Source organism: Peromyscus eremicus, chromosome 7 (assembly GCF_949786415.1).
Source record: "Peromyscus eremicus chromosome 7, PerEre_H2_v1, whole genome shotgun sequence".
Classification (NCBI taxonomy): Eukaryota; Metazoa; Chordata; class Mammalia; order Rodentia; family Cricetidae; genus Peromyscus; species Peromyscus eremicus.
The window spans coordinates 114,216,090-114,231,402 of record NC_081422.1 but is presented as its reverse complement, the minus strand read 5'-3'; the positions used below and the strand labels follow the sequence as shown (position 1 = coordinate 114,231,402).

Genomic DNA, 15,313 nt, shown 5'->3' with positions numbered 1-15,313 from the left:
AAAGAATTCTGGGAAGTGGAAGGCTGAGAGGGAGACTCTGCCAGCCGCCATCAGGACAAGGAAGATGTAAAGTACCGGTAAGCCACAAGCCATGTGGCAAAGTAAAGATTAATAGAAATGGGCTAAATATAAGAGTGAGAGCTAGACAATGATAGGCCTGAGCTAATGGCCAAGCAGTTTAAATAATGTAAGAGTTTGTGTGTTTATTTTATAAGTGAGCTCTGGGACTGGCGGGACTTGGTGGCGGGAGCTGGAGAGAAATTCTCCAGCCTGAGAGAGATTTGCCCTGACCGTGGGCCAGGCAGGAAAACTCCAGCTACAAATGGCGCCCAACGTGGGGCCCGAACCCACGACCCTGGGATTAAGAGTCCCATGCTCTACCGACTGAGCTAGCGAGTCCCATGCTCTACCGACTGAGCTAGCCGGGCTCTTAATCCCAGGGTCGTGGGTTCGGGCCCCACGTTGGGCGCCATTTGTAGCTGGAGTTTTCCTGCCTGGCCCACGGTCAGGGCAAATCTCTCTCAGGCTGGAGAATTTCTCTCCAGCTCCCGCCAGTCCCAGAGCTCATTTTTTTATTTAAATCAGGTTGATTATAAATACAATCTCTTTCTAAAACAAAAAGGGGGATAGTTTAGATATGATAGGATAAAAGGGTAGATTAATGAACCTACTTTTAAAGAATAACAACTTCTTTAAAATGTTTTACATTGCTATAGATTTTAGTTTATTGATACAAGTTTAAACTTAATTTTCTTATACTGTATATATATTTCTATTCTTGTTTGAGATATTATATTTATGTAACTCATTTAAAATTGTAATGGATAATTAAAAAATAGATTAATAGTTAGTCATCTATGATAATATTTGTAGCCATGTTAGTTAAGTCTTCTAGATATACATAGATATATTTCAGATAGATAGGTAGTCTTCAAACACTTCAAAGACCTACAGAATATGGCATTTAAAATGTTTTAAAAGTTTAGACTTTTTGGACAGTGAGACATGTCTGCTCCTGACAGCACCGATTTACTTCAGAGAGGAGGATGGGCATCGAAGACACTCCATATGGAGTTTATCTTCACCTTGACAAAAATAGCCATTTGGGCAAGAAACTGTTCTTGCCTGGACTGCCTGATCAACTGGACATGCAGGAAGGACCCACACAAAGCTGACCACTGAACTTTGCTTGACAAAATGGTCCTTCAGGTTCCTGCTTTGCAGAGAAAACTGCCAGACATTCTACAGGACACAGAAAAAAGTAAATAAGAGACATTAGGCCTGTGGGCTGAAGACAGATGCCCCAACTTTACAAGAGAACTTTGAATGACTGTCCAGGCTGCCAGCTGTCTCTGTCTACCCTACAAGACTCCTAAAATTTGCTTACATCCTTCTCCATTTCTCAGGTATTATTATATCCTTCTGAGGTCTTTGATATGGTTAAAGACTAGATACTTACAATTTTCCTTAGTTATAATAAAAGATAAGTTAGATATAAAACCTTAAACTTACAAATAGAAGATAGATAGGATCTCTTCTTTAATATTATAACTGTAATTCTTGCTTGATAATTGTTTTGTTATATGTAATTTTACTATGTTAAAGTTAAAACCTTCCTTTTTAAGAAAAGAAAAGGGGAAGTGCTGTGGGATGGTCTGTATGTCAAGTGTGTTGCTGATTGGTCAGTAAATAAATCACTGATTGGCCATTGGCTAGGCAGGAAGTATAGGCGGGACAAAGAAAAGAATTCTGGGAAGTGGAAGGCTGAGAGGGAGACTCTGCCAGCCGCCATCAGGACAAGGAAGATGTAAAGTACCGGTAAGCCACAAGCCATGTGGCAAAGTAAAGATTAATAGAAATGGGCTAAATATAAGAGTGAGAGCTAGACAATGATAGACCTGAGCTAATGGCCAAGCAGTTTAAATAATGTAAGAGTTTATGTGTTTATTTTATAAGTGAGCTCTGGGACTGGCGGGACTTGGTGGCGGGAGCTGGAGAGAAATTCTCCAGCCTGAGAGAGATTTGCCCTGACCGTGGGCCAGGCAGGAAAACTCCAGCTACAAGTGAGATTGGAATAAAAGAACCCATGTTCCCCTCAGCTGAGGTCATCAAGCAAAGCACAGTTATTTGGTAAATCGTTGTTGCTGAAAGTGCCACACCCTCTGAATTTGTTAACCCATTCTGACATTGTGGAAAGACGCAAACATGTTTGTCTGTGACACAGCTGGTCACGCTCACGACAGTCAGCTACCATGGGTCTTTCTTTTGTCCTAGGCCTTTCTGGGTCTACTGAGCCTCCACGTGGAAATGAGACAGGGTCAAGCTATTCAAAGCACAGGGCCGGGGGCACCCAAGCATGGACATGGGCTGATGAACAAACCACCTTTCCACTGTGGCTGGCATCTCCGAGCTGTCTGGTTCTTTTCAGTGTGGCAGAGCCTGCTTCCTTGGAGAGCCCACTCACCCACTCAGCCGCTATCCCCATGAACTAGCTCTCTAGGAAAATGCTAGGACTTCATGTGTTAAAGAATCTAAGCAGGACAGCGGGGAGAGGAGAGACGGGGATGAAGAAAGGCAGGACAGCAAGGCCGCTTTCTGTGTGCTCAGGCACAGCCGGCCTGTTTTAGATGCGCACAGGGCTATGGAGCAGCCAGGAATGACAGTGAACTGCACAGACACTAGAATCTGCAGATCTAGAAAGCAGCTATCAAACCCATCAGATGCGGGTACTCGCGTATCACAGGGAGACTGTGAATCACAGCCTTGTCATTCCACTCACGCAGTGGCAGCATCCCACCCAGCCTTGCGCATATTGACTGTGTTTTACCCTTGACAATCCTGCTCCCATTTCTTGGCCCCTGTGAGGCTTTCTCCAAACCCTACTGCTAGCTAGCCCACGCTCAGTGTTCCCACAGTCAATGGAAAAGTTGACCAGCACCTGCCTGTGGCAACATATGTGGAGGCTGATACTTGTGTGTCCCTTCATGGCATGCATCTGAGTCACTAGGAACCCACCCAATTCACTCATGTTTCCAGCGTACAGTGCAATTTCACTGAACCCTGGACACTTAGGAAAGAATGAAAGGACTTGGGGAGGAACTTTAAAGGGTGGGCAGAGCATGGCAGAAGCTGTGTCTTTCATTCTAACAGCCTCCTCCATGCTCTCCCGTGGCCCCTTACATCCCTCTCTGACAGTTCTTGGCTGGCATTAGTGATCTGGGCACATCTGTCTATCAACGCTGGTCCTACCCAGCGGGAGGAAGTGGTGATGCCAACAGCCCAGCCCTCCAAGTACACAGCCGCTCACCTGGCTTGCTGGCAGACGCAGCAAACCCATAGTTTCTCGAGCTTCTGGTAGGAGCAGCAGCTCTTGCAGACGCTGAACTTGCACTCCCCACATCGGCGCCTGGCGTTGACCAGGAAGGTGAAGGGCGAGCAGCATCGCATGCAGCAGCGCTCCACGAATTTCTGGTGTTTCGAGAGGATGCTGCATTTGCTGTTCTCCTCGGCTAGCCTCTGCTTCATCTCACTGCAAACCAGAAAGGGGGGAAAGTGAGAAAGGAACATGTGCACATAGTAGGAACAGCACAGAGACAGCCTCTCATCAAAGATGCCGTTTAGATCCTGAGAAGTGGAGCAGGCAGTCAGCTCAGTCACCGAAAGCTACACAGTTAGTAATAGCGTAAGAACCTCCAGTTGGCTAGCGTATACCAGATTTCAGAAACACTAAATTAAGTGGGCTGAAGCATCCTGGAAAGCAAGCCTGAAGGGTCAAAACAGCTCAACGAATAATCTACAAGTCAGTTGAGCTTAAGGAGTTTGGGTTCTTGATACATGGGACTGCAGATTGCAGCAGGTTTTCCGGAGGCTTCTCTCAGCAGGGAGCATGTAAGGCAAAGCAGGGAAGGGGCAGGGGCATTCCACAGAGAGGGTGAAGGAGGAAGGGCAGACTCGACCTACCCGTTATCAGCAGCTGCCAGGGGAAGCCTGACTCACCAGTGGGCTCTGCCTGGAAGGGAGGCTCAGTCACATAGATGTGGTCGGCTTGGGTTTGCACTGGAAGCCAGGGGGCACTGCAGTTATGGAGGGAAGGTGGCTGAGGCTGGCTCTAAAACCCCCATCTGAAAACTCTCACTTTTTAAATGGCCTCCTGTGCCATTTCCATGTCACACACATTCCTTCTCTTTCTATTTATTTCTGCAGAAGAGATAGGCACACATCCGAATTTTTCAAGGACTTTATTTCTCCCTCACCCACTAACACACACAGACAACAGGTTCTTCTGTGAAGCCTGACTGGGCACAAGGCATGCACCCCCCTACCCCCAAGCTGATCCAAACTTGTACCATGTGGCAGCTGTAGAAATAGATGTTTTGCCCTAGAGGACTATCCCCCTGTTGTGGGATTATTGACATAGCTCTGACCTTGAGCAAAAACAACAACAAAACCTTCCATCTCCCAGGAGGAACCAAGCTGTCCATCACTCTGCAGATGATGGTAAACAAAACAGAAATGTCTAAAGCTCCATTCTCTCCTCTCTGAGGGCACAGAGCTCCAGCTCCGAGCATGGCACCTCCTGACATCTGGGGCATCCTTCACTGCCACCGAACGTGAATTCCCACTTAATCATAGTCATATCTGATTCATCCGCGGAAGGAGGTGCCTGTCAGTGATGGCAGGCTGCACCGGGGAGGGCTGCTTAGGGGCAGCCCTGTGCGGTCCCTCCTCCACATGTTCACTGCAGATACCGTCTCAAATCTCAGTTCACAGAGGGAGCCGCGGAGAAACCCACAGAACAGTTTGTTATTTCACCGCACACACATACCAGGAATTACAACTCAGAAAAACCAGAGACCCGAAGCAGGACGATGTGCCTTACATTGCAAGGTCTTTGAGTCACTCGTAACTTTTTGTGGCTACCTCTACCACCTCCCCATCTCTGCAGCTGACTCCGTGTGCCCCCAGAGTCTGAACTCAGGAAAACCGTGACTTCCTAACGGGACTCTCCTCATGAAGACAATGATGTTGCCAAGCTGTGGGGATTTCCTGGCTCCATTTAAATTGATGGGCTGTATATGTGGCCTGTCACTGACTGAAATGTTATTATGTGGTGCATGACTGTAAACAATGAGGCACAGACTGTCTTTAGAAATAAATTCCAATGAGTAATTTAAATAGTTTCAGCTAAATGTTGAGTAATAATATAAGCATAAATTGGTGTTAAACACACTGATTCAAATATAAAAACAGAAGAAAGCAATCTTAAAAGATGCCAACTCAATGTGCACACCACATCTTCTTTGCCTTGGAAGATGCTAATGGCTGTGTTAACTCGAGTTCACAAAGTTTTTCTTACCAAAATGTGCATTTTTAATTCATCTGAATCACTACAGTTCCGGTAAATTGCTCATTTCACATGCTAACAAAAGAGAAAGATAAAATTGGTTCCTTTATTGCTGAACCCTTCCCTCGCTCGCTCCCTCACTCACTTGCTCCCTCACTCACTCGCTCGCTCACTCGCTCACCTCACTCGCTCACTTGCTCACTCACTCTTATAGCTTCTAATATGTTTTCCTGCTAGGTGTTGGGACAGAAAGGAAATCACAAGCCCGAGCTGCAGAGTAAAGGGTGGAGGTGCTACAGACAGACGTGTAAAGTGTCAGGCTGCAGGAGGGGGGTCTGGGTGGTGTACATGTACAGAAGCAGCTGTGCCTACCGATGGCTTTGGAAGGATGTGCTGGAGTTACCAACGGGTGTGGGAAGACACTAGATGGAGAAGTCACCTCTTGTAACAGTTCAGACACATGGTGGAACATGTCTGAGAAGGGATTAAGCTGGGGGGTGGGAGGCTGGTGTTGATTCTAAAGAGCCTTCATGCCATGCTGGAGTGAAGTGTTCAGAGGTAAATGAGAAAAGCACTGTGGCCATCTTCACGGGGTGACAGTGAACATGAAAGCCCTCAGAACTGTGTGTCAAAAGAGATTCCCTGACGGAATGAAGAAGAAGCTGGACCACTGGAGAGACCCTGGCTAAGTCCTTCTGTGCCATTTACAGAGGCTGAGGCCATCAAGACCAGGGGGATGGAGATAAAAATGGAGAAAGTATTTTGAAAAATGTATTTTTGTTTTAATTATGTGTGTCTATATCTGTGTGTGTGTGTGTGTGTGTGTGTGTGTGTGTGTGTGCATGTACATGTGCGAGGTACAACAGAGGCCAGAAAAGAGTGTTGAATGCCATCTACATCAGATCCGTTGAATTTAGAAATGGTGGCTTGGTTTCCTGTATCAATACAGTGATGAGACTTGAGTGATGGCTTGGAGGAGGAAGACAGAGACAGTTCCTGGCCAAAGCTGGACCAGTGACATAGCAGTAGGAGAAGAAATGGTTGAGATGGGCCTGAGTGATGTGTTGACAGAAACAGCTGAGAGCGCACAGGGCTCGAGACCTTAGGGACAGAAACAGGAGGTCGAGAGACTGCTGGCATCTTCCACTGGACTCATTTGCAAAAGGGATTGTCCTGCTGACTAAAGCCAGAGCAAGCACCAGGTGAACTTGGAGAGTGACCAAGAAGACACCCAACGTTGATCTCTGGCCTTCACATGCACAGGAGCACACATGTATGTACAGGTGTGCACACACATATGGGGATGTTTAGTTTGAAGTTTCTCCACATGTATGAGCAGCTCATCCCAGCCTTGTTCTTTTTATCTCTGTTCCACAGCTAATGGAAGGCTCTGGAACTAACCCGAAACAAAGGGGCACACGTTAACAAAAGACAAACGAACGCTTACTCCTGTTAAATAGAAGAGAAAGAGGTTTCATATCAAACATCTACATTTCAGACTAAATTAAAATACAAATTGACTGTTTCTCTGAGAGCTCACAAGATACGGCTGCATCAGGCATGAAAAGTACAACAGGGATTCCTGGAGGGAGCCAGCTACTTGTCAAACATTTAGCTAACATTCAGCAAAGAAAAATAAAGTCAATCCTTACTTCTCTTAAATTCTAGCCTTTTTCCCCCTAGGAAATCTACCTGATTCGGTAGATTTTGGAAATTGTATAAAGTTCTTTAAGCTCCTTTGTTAGTAAAAGTTTTACTGGTATCAAGTCTCAAAAGTGAAAAAGAAAAAGAGGTATAAATATGTGTACAGGACAAACAGACAATCCAATAGTATACAGCCTCCTGAGCACAGTGTTCATGTGGGTAACTTCGGAGTCTCACAGTAACTGTCAATGTTCTGATCTCCTCTTCCCTGGGGGCCACAGAAGGATGGCAGCATGCCCTCCTCTCCAGGCCGCCTTCCCCTGCTTGCCCAGAGAGGAAGTGGGACCACAGTGGGGCTGCACATCCTGGCTCAGGCAGAGAACATGGTCTGCTGTATAACATAGAAGACCATTTGGAAATAAAAAAAAAAAACCCACCAACTTGAAGGGCTATAATTAGGTTTTATTTTTTTAAATATGATAAAAAGTATATTCTGAATCCAAAACTAAATTTATACATTACGTTAACATTCACATTGAGTAAAGAGATTCATAGCTTGTTAAATGTTGTACTTATAAATGGGTACTATATAATTTATGTGGCTCTTTATTAAATAAACATCTATGAGCTGCTGCCTCAAGCCATGTGATATCCTAAGCGTGGAGTAGTTCAGAGGCAGAAAAGATGGGGCCATGAGAGGCAAGCACAATGGAGCATGAAGACCCTGCCCCAGGCTCTTCCCTAGAGGATGATGGAAACTGAGGAATATTGGGTACATCTAAAAAACGCAGTCTCGGAAATCCTAGGGTAATTTTGTGTGTCTATTCGGCAAAAGTTAAACATTGGTTAGATCAGTCTAGATACAGTTGTCCAGGTATTTTAAAGATTAGGTTACTATCCAGAGGGCTAGAGAGAGAGCTCAGTGGTTAAGAGTGTGTGCTACTCCTCCAGAGCCTTGGCTTTGATTCCAAGCACCCACATCAGGCAGCTCGCCTGTAACTCCAGATCCTGGGGATCCAATGCCTCTGGCCCCCAAGGGCACCCACAAAAATGAGGCATACACACACACGCACATGTGCACACACACAGAGATTTTTTAAAGTTTCTTTAAATTGGTAGACTCTGACTTAAACCAACTACTCCCCCACAATGTGAGTGAGTCTCCCCCACACTCACTGAAGAAACAGAAGCAAGGCCAACGGACCCGACCACCTCCGGATTTGAGCAACTCTCCCTGGATCTGGAACCTCCATTCACCCCGAAGCCTGAATCTGCCAGTTGGCACCATCACCGAAGCCCATCCCTTAAGACAAATCAACGTCACTCACATCCACATGGCCCACTAGTTCTGCTCTCCGGCATGCACACACTGACCTGTTTTGGTTTCCATGTTAGGCACCATGAGTACTGCCAACACTCTGAAGTGTGCAAATATGTGCACATGAATGGCTGCAGAGGTCAGAGAGTGACCACAGGGCGTGTGATTTGTCCCTGGAGAACACCTGTGGGCGACTGAGAGTGACATGTGGGAGACCAGTCTTGACAGTTTGCCATGTGGCTGCAAGATTTTATTCTCTTGGCTAGCTCAGCAGATAAAGTGCTTGCTGCACAAATGTTAAGACCAGAGCGCAGCTCTCCAGGCACCACATAAAGCCAGACATGGCGGCATGCATCTGCAACCCCAGTGCTCCTACAGAGATGGGAGGTAGGGACGGGAAACTCCTGGAAGCCCGTGAACTAGCCTGGCACATGCACTGGAGAGAGAGACCCCCAGCTCAAGGGAGGAGACATGGATTGACTCCTGAGTTTGTCCTGTGACTTCTACATGCATGCCATGACATGTGTACATGTACACACACACACACACACACACACACACACACACACACACACACAAGCACGCGCACAGGAACGTGCAAACAGGATTTTTAAAAACTTTTTTCAATTGACATTTGCTCCGAGACCACTAGAGGGCAGCCCTGCACTTGGGAACTGGAAAGTGTCTTGGCAAAGGGAACACACTACCTTCTACTGGGCCACGAGGACCAGAATAATCAGACTAAAGATACACTGAAATCTTTCAGTAAAATTTCCACTTTCTGCCATTTCCTCAGTCATGGACTCTTCCCAACACCACAACAACAATTAATTCTCCTAGCCCCTGGACACCTGTGTTCAAAGCCTTCCAGACACTCAACAGATATTATTAACCTCAGAATAATCCTCTATATCATGAGCTACCTGCACTTGACAGGTGGAATATCAGAGGCCCAAAGAGTGGACCTTGGGCAGGAATTCCTGTGCATGTGGCTCATTCTGAGTGAGCTCAAAAGAAGGGGGCACACAAGGCCCCACCCCGGGTGAGGAGCGACTGGCAGTTGGTGATTACTGAGGGAGGGAGGAACAGTCAGTTTTCTTTAGTGAGGAAGCCTTCTTGTCACGTTAGGGGAAGAATCCCAGGGCAGGGGCTTGGGCAAATGAGCACGAGGAGGACGGTGGGAAGGCAGCGCATATCAACGAGGACTATTCCTAGCAACAGCAGCCACGCCCTCTATACAGCGAGAGAGCAGAACAGTTCTGGGTTGGACGTCAAGGCTAAGGTGGGGTTGCAATTCAGTTCTCCATGTTCCCTGCAGGATGGCTGGGAGGCTGCTCCAGTCGATGATCCCACCCATGTGTGTGTGGGGGCATACACCCATGTGTATGGGTGGCACACACCTGTGTGTGTGTGTGTGTGTGTGTGTGTGTGTGTCACTCACTCGTGCATGGGGGAGGGCACATACCTGTGCATGTGGGAGGCACACACCGTGTGTGTGGGTATTACACACCTGTGTGTGTGTGGGTGGCATTTACCCATGCGTGTGTAGGAGGCATACATCGTGTGTATGGGTGGCACTCACAGGACTCAGTGGGTTATAGAAACTATACAAAGAGAGAAAAGAGGATGTGAAGTTGGGAGAAGGTTGTCGGGGGTTCTGAGAGAGGTTGAGAGAGGGCAGTAGGGGTGGGTGTTATTTAATAGATTGTATACCTGTATGGAATCATCCAAAAATAGAGACTGAAGATCAAGGGGGAGGGAGAGGTAAAGGAAGAGAGAGCAAAGGGGCAAGCAGGGATGCGGTCTCAGTAGGAGGCTTCACACCAGCCTCAGGAGGAGCCCAGAACTGGACCTACAGGAAGAAGCAAGGACAGGGACTTGGGATGTAGCTCAGGTGACAGAGGGCTTGCCTGGCTTGAATAAAGCCCTGGGTTTGGTTCCCAGCCCCACATAAACCAGATACAATGGCATGGCCCTGGATCCTAGCACTCTGGAAGGAGAGGCAGGAGATTCAAGTTCTAGGTCAACTTCAGCTAGATACTAAACTTGAGGCCATCCTAGGATATATTAAATCCTGCCTCAAAACAGAAAAATAAAAATATAATAATGAGTACAGTCTTGTGTACCAGTATTTACCAGTCATGTCTATGGGAAGCTACCCCAGGGGTGCTGTCATCTCTATCATGGGAATTTTTATCAGAGGTAAAAATCAGTCATACTTTACCACTAGCCAATGACAGCCACTGGGACATGGGTACCCTGGATGGTAGGGGAAATGGGTATGGCACAGAGTATCAACTAAGATCCAGGGAGGAGACTACTGTCCAGGGAGGATGCCGATATATATTAGATTAGACTGAGGACCTGGGTCATTTTCACCTCTAATGTTCTCAGGGGAAGGAGATGAGGAGAGTGGGGGGGCAGTTATTGGTAATGTTCTCATATATAAATGGAAGAGTTTAAAATAAGGAAAAGACACAAGTAGAAGAATCCAGAATAAGGCACCTATGGAGGGATGGGGCACTTTCAGTGGCCCCAGAAACATCTGAAACCTCGTTTCCACCCTGTGTTAGCAAGGAATGTGGACTGCTGGGAGCTCGGTACAGTGCTGCTTGTTACTCGGCACACTGAGCAACTACCTGTCTAAAGCTTTCCTTCAGACAACACACCTGCTGTGGCCCAAACAGTCTTGTCTTTGGTCTGTCTAGATGGTTCTGGTCTGTCCTAGAACCAGCCTATTCTACAGCCCAGTGTAGTGCCGAAGGTATTTGTTGAAGAGATCCACTAACCAGAAGAGGTGTGTGTGTGTGTGTGTGTGTGTGTGTGTGTGTGTGTGTGTCCACATCTGTGTCTGTGTGTGTGTGCATGCAGAGGGAGACCAGGGGACAAGCACAGACATCATTCTTCAGATGCCATCCTCCCAACTTCGCTTTGTTTTTGAGGCAGAGTCTCTCTCCATGACATAGAACTCACCGGGTAGGCTAGGCTGGCCAGCCATGAGCCCCCAGGATCTGCTTCCTCAGCACCAACATTATAGACATGCATCACCACAGGTTCACTGAGCACTCTTCCAAGTGAACCACCTTCTCAGGCCCTACCTCCCTCAAGGAGAGACCTCTCAAGAATTTGACTGAACATTAATGTTTCTTCGAATTTTTAGCAGTGAGAAAAAAAATACATAAGAAAAGATGGGCACAGCAATATAAGTATAATTCTCAAGAGAGTCCCTAGTTCCTCACGGAACTCCTGCTTCCTAAGATTGGATCCTAGGTTAAATTTCTCACGCAGGCATTGGTAGCAGGGAATTGAGTGATACAAAGGCCAATGTCTCCCCGGGTCTTAACGAGACGTGATTCTCCCTAATGCCCACCTTAGCTCTGCTTCCTTCCTGGTCCTCCTCATATCTACAATGAATGATGTTCTGTAACTGTTCTTTGTGCCCTTGTAAGTGTCTCCTTCCTGTAATCCAGTCAGCGAGGGCCAAGGTCACTACATCCCAAGTGTCCTCACTGCATTTCTGTTGCCATGATAAAATACCCTGACAAAAATCAAGGGAGAGGAGAAAGGGGTCATTTTTGCTCACAGTTTTCGGTTTCAGTCGATTGGGGCAGGGAGGTCCAGGTGACAGTAAAGAAGATCAGCTGGTCACACCACAGCCAGGGGCAGAGAGCGGGAAGGCGAGCACACTTAGCCAGATTTCTCTACACTCACCCACAGTGGGTGAGGCCTTCCCATATTAACTAATGTAATCAAGACGACCCTTCCCAGGCATGCCCACAGGCCACCCTGATCTAGGCAATCCTCACTCAGACTCTCTTCCCGGGTGATCTGAGGTTGTATTAGGTTGACAATAAATTAACCATCGCACAGACCCTTCCACTGGTGCAAGGGAGGCACTTTGGCCACCTGTTCAATAAGTAGGCCATTGGGATAGCCCAAGAGCCGGTAGTATGCTGAGACAATCTAGGTTCCACAATCAGCAGGGGCAAAATATCAACAGAACAATCAAGATCTAGTCATTTGTGATGGAGAGTGCTTGTAACCAAGCTACAAGATTAACCAAGTTCCATGGCGACAGCCAAGAGTGCTATATACAGACGCATGCACCCGACGTCCCAAGGAGAGAGCTTTGGGCAAGCAAGGAGCATGGCTTCCATTTTGTTTTGGGCTTCCTTTTCTTTTGTCCCCGGTTCTCTCCCTCACTTCCTAGACCTGATGTTTAAGTTAGCACCCTCTATTCTGCACGGGTGCTGGCAGCGGTGAGGGAACTGAATCACACGGAACTAGAATGCAATCCGGGTTCAGCATACCAAATATGAGAAGCCTGTATTTCAGGTTTATGTTTGAATGTGGTATTTGGTTATGGTTTAAGCCTCGTTGGAAGTATAATTTTTAAAGGATTTCTGCAGAAATATGTTTCTACGACTGCTCTAGATTTGAAGTACTTCTGATCTTTGCTTAAAACATATACTCACTTTGCATCACAGTGAGTGCTTTTCTTTCTTTGTTATGTCAAGAGCAATATAAATCTAGATGGCAGAGGCTTTGGGAAATGCAATGGCTGGATCTGTGAGTTAACATTAGTGCATAAGCCCAGGAAGAGGAGTTTCTGCCTGTGTATTATGGGATATCATCTCCTCAGAACCCAGAAAATGCTTTCAAGATTCCATTTTCAGGGCTGCAGAGTCGTCTCGGCGGTTAGGAGCACTGGCTGCTCTTGTGGAGGACCCAGGCTGGATTCCCAGCACCACACGGTGGCCCACAGCTGTCTGTAACTCCAGTTCCAGGGGGTCCAACACCCTCTTGTGGGCTCTGGAAGCACTGCACACATGTGGTGCACGTACATACATGCAGGCAAAATACTCCCACACAAAATAAAAATAAGCCTTTTAAAAAGATTCTATTTACAGGGAAAATGAGGGTCACATTATGATTAAAGCAACAATAACAGAAATGGAATATAGAATAGATATATTAAAAGACAATTCTTGGTCTAGCAAAATAGCCAGGTAGGTAAAGATACTTGCTACATAGCCTGGAGACCTGGGATTGACCCCCAGAATCCGCACAATGGTAGAAAGGAAGAACTGACTCCACAATGTTGTCTTGTGACCTCCACACATGTGCTATGGCATGCCTGCACCCACATCATACATGTACACACAACAAGAGATGAAACATTGAAAACCCAAAATATTTTAAAGATCAACGATATTTACTGGTTAGTTTTTCCTCCTCAATACTTTATGATGTTGGAATTACTAAATTTGTCATGACAATACTTGGTACAGCTCCCAAGAGACTGGCAGGCCCTCTGCTACCACGGCACCATGACCCCAGTGACAGTGACTTAACACTGTCAAGGCCATGGTATCTGTAAAGAAGCTCCACAGTAGCTTGTGAGTGCTTCATTTAGAAATTTGCTTTGCTAATGAAAGTAGCAATTCCATTAACAAAAATGTCAATGGTACCAGGGGAGCCACCTACATATAGGGGCCAGACCCAATTCCTGGTACATGTGGCTGCCAACACACATGGGTACTGCTATAGACAGAGACTGAAGAGAATCGGGGCCCCCAGACTTGCAGAGCTCTTGGGTACCATGCTGCCAACCTCCCTTGGAGACACTTAACCACCCATCCCCTCTCCAGAGCCAAGTCCTCTCTTCTTGCTCTGTGTGTGCCTCTACAAGCTGGAGTCAAGCCATGCCCACTCTGCCATTCTGCCCAGCCCCTGACCTGCATCTGTTCATTTGATATTCCTAGAACCAATAAGATAAGCATGTTGCTAGGTCATGGATGGAGAAACTGAGGCACATTACAGTTCATACCACATGATGTAAAGTTCAGGTTCTTCCAGACTATTTTTTCTTTGCACTCTTTTGATTTGCTGTTAGTGGGCTTATTTCCTCAGTTTCCCCTGTGTGCCAGAGGCCTCCTTCATGGCCAGCACACAGTGGGTCCTCTACAAACACAGCTGCCATGTTCTAACTCCAATGCTACACCAGCCCCCAGCTGTGTGTCTTGCAAGTGAAGTGCATTCCCACAACTGGGAGAAAATTTGCACATTTGTCAGACAGTCTCTTTGGGAGCTTGGCAATGTCTCGGATTCAGTGGGCTGGATGATGGTGTATATACTTCAAAATATCTCCAAAGAAGGAGCGGTGTCCTCAGCAGAGGGCCTCTCTGCTCCAGGCCCTGGCCACATTAGTAATGGGCAATGGTTTCCACAGTGCCACAGTGGCTAAGAACCAGAGATCAGTGACCTCCCCGACTCAGGGCTGAAACTCAGCAGAACTCAGACGGTGAATAATGAAAAGAGGGGAAAAACTTAAGAGATGTCAAGTAACAAGACAGATGTGAGCACTGAAAATAAATCCAAAAAGAGCACAGACAGCAGATGTCCAGAGGGCAGACCCTAACTCTAGAGAAAAACGGACAAGGACTTGGCTTCCACTTCTACATCATAGTCCATCACTGAGGGAAGTCAGGGCAGGAACTCAGATAGCGCAGGAACCTGGAGGCAGGAGCTGATCCAGAGGCCATGGAGAAGAGCTGCTTACTGGCTTGCTCAGCCTGCTTTCTTACAGAACCCAGGACCACCAGCCCAGGGATGACACCACCCACCATGGGCTGGGCCCTCTCATATCAACTGATAATTAAGAAAATACCCTCCAGACTTGCCTTCAGCCTGATCCTATGGAGGCATTTTCTCAATTGAGAGTCTCTCCTCTCAGATGACCATAGTTTATGTCAAGATGACATAAAACTATCTAGATCTGTGGTTCTCAACCTCCCTAATGCTGTGACCCTTTAACACAGTCCATCACGTTGTGGTGACCCCAACCATAAAATTATGTCATTGCTACTGCATAACTATAACTTTACTACTATTATGAATTGTAATGTAAATATCTGATATGCAGGATATTTAATATCTGATCCCCAAAGGGGTTGTGGCCCACACGTTGAGAACCACTGATCTGGCACAATGATTTTTAAAATTTT

General features: G+C 46.7%; 1 protein-coding gene across 1 annotated transcript in view; it reads right to left on the bottom strand.

The window, feature by feature from the left end:
• Window positions 1-15,313, bottom strand: part of LOC131915701 (rab effector MyRIP-like) — a 95,267-nt gene that overhangs the window by 36,425 nt on the left and 43,529 nt on the right. The window contains exon 2 of the mRNA XM_059269102.1: window positions 3,308-3,529. Within this exon, the coding sequence (XP_059125085.1) occupies window positions 3,308-3,529 (222 nt within the window). The remainder of the gene's footprint in view (window positions 1-3,307; window positions 3,530-15,313) is intronic.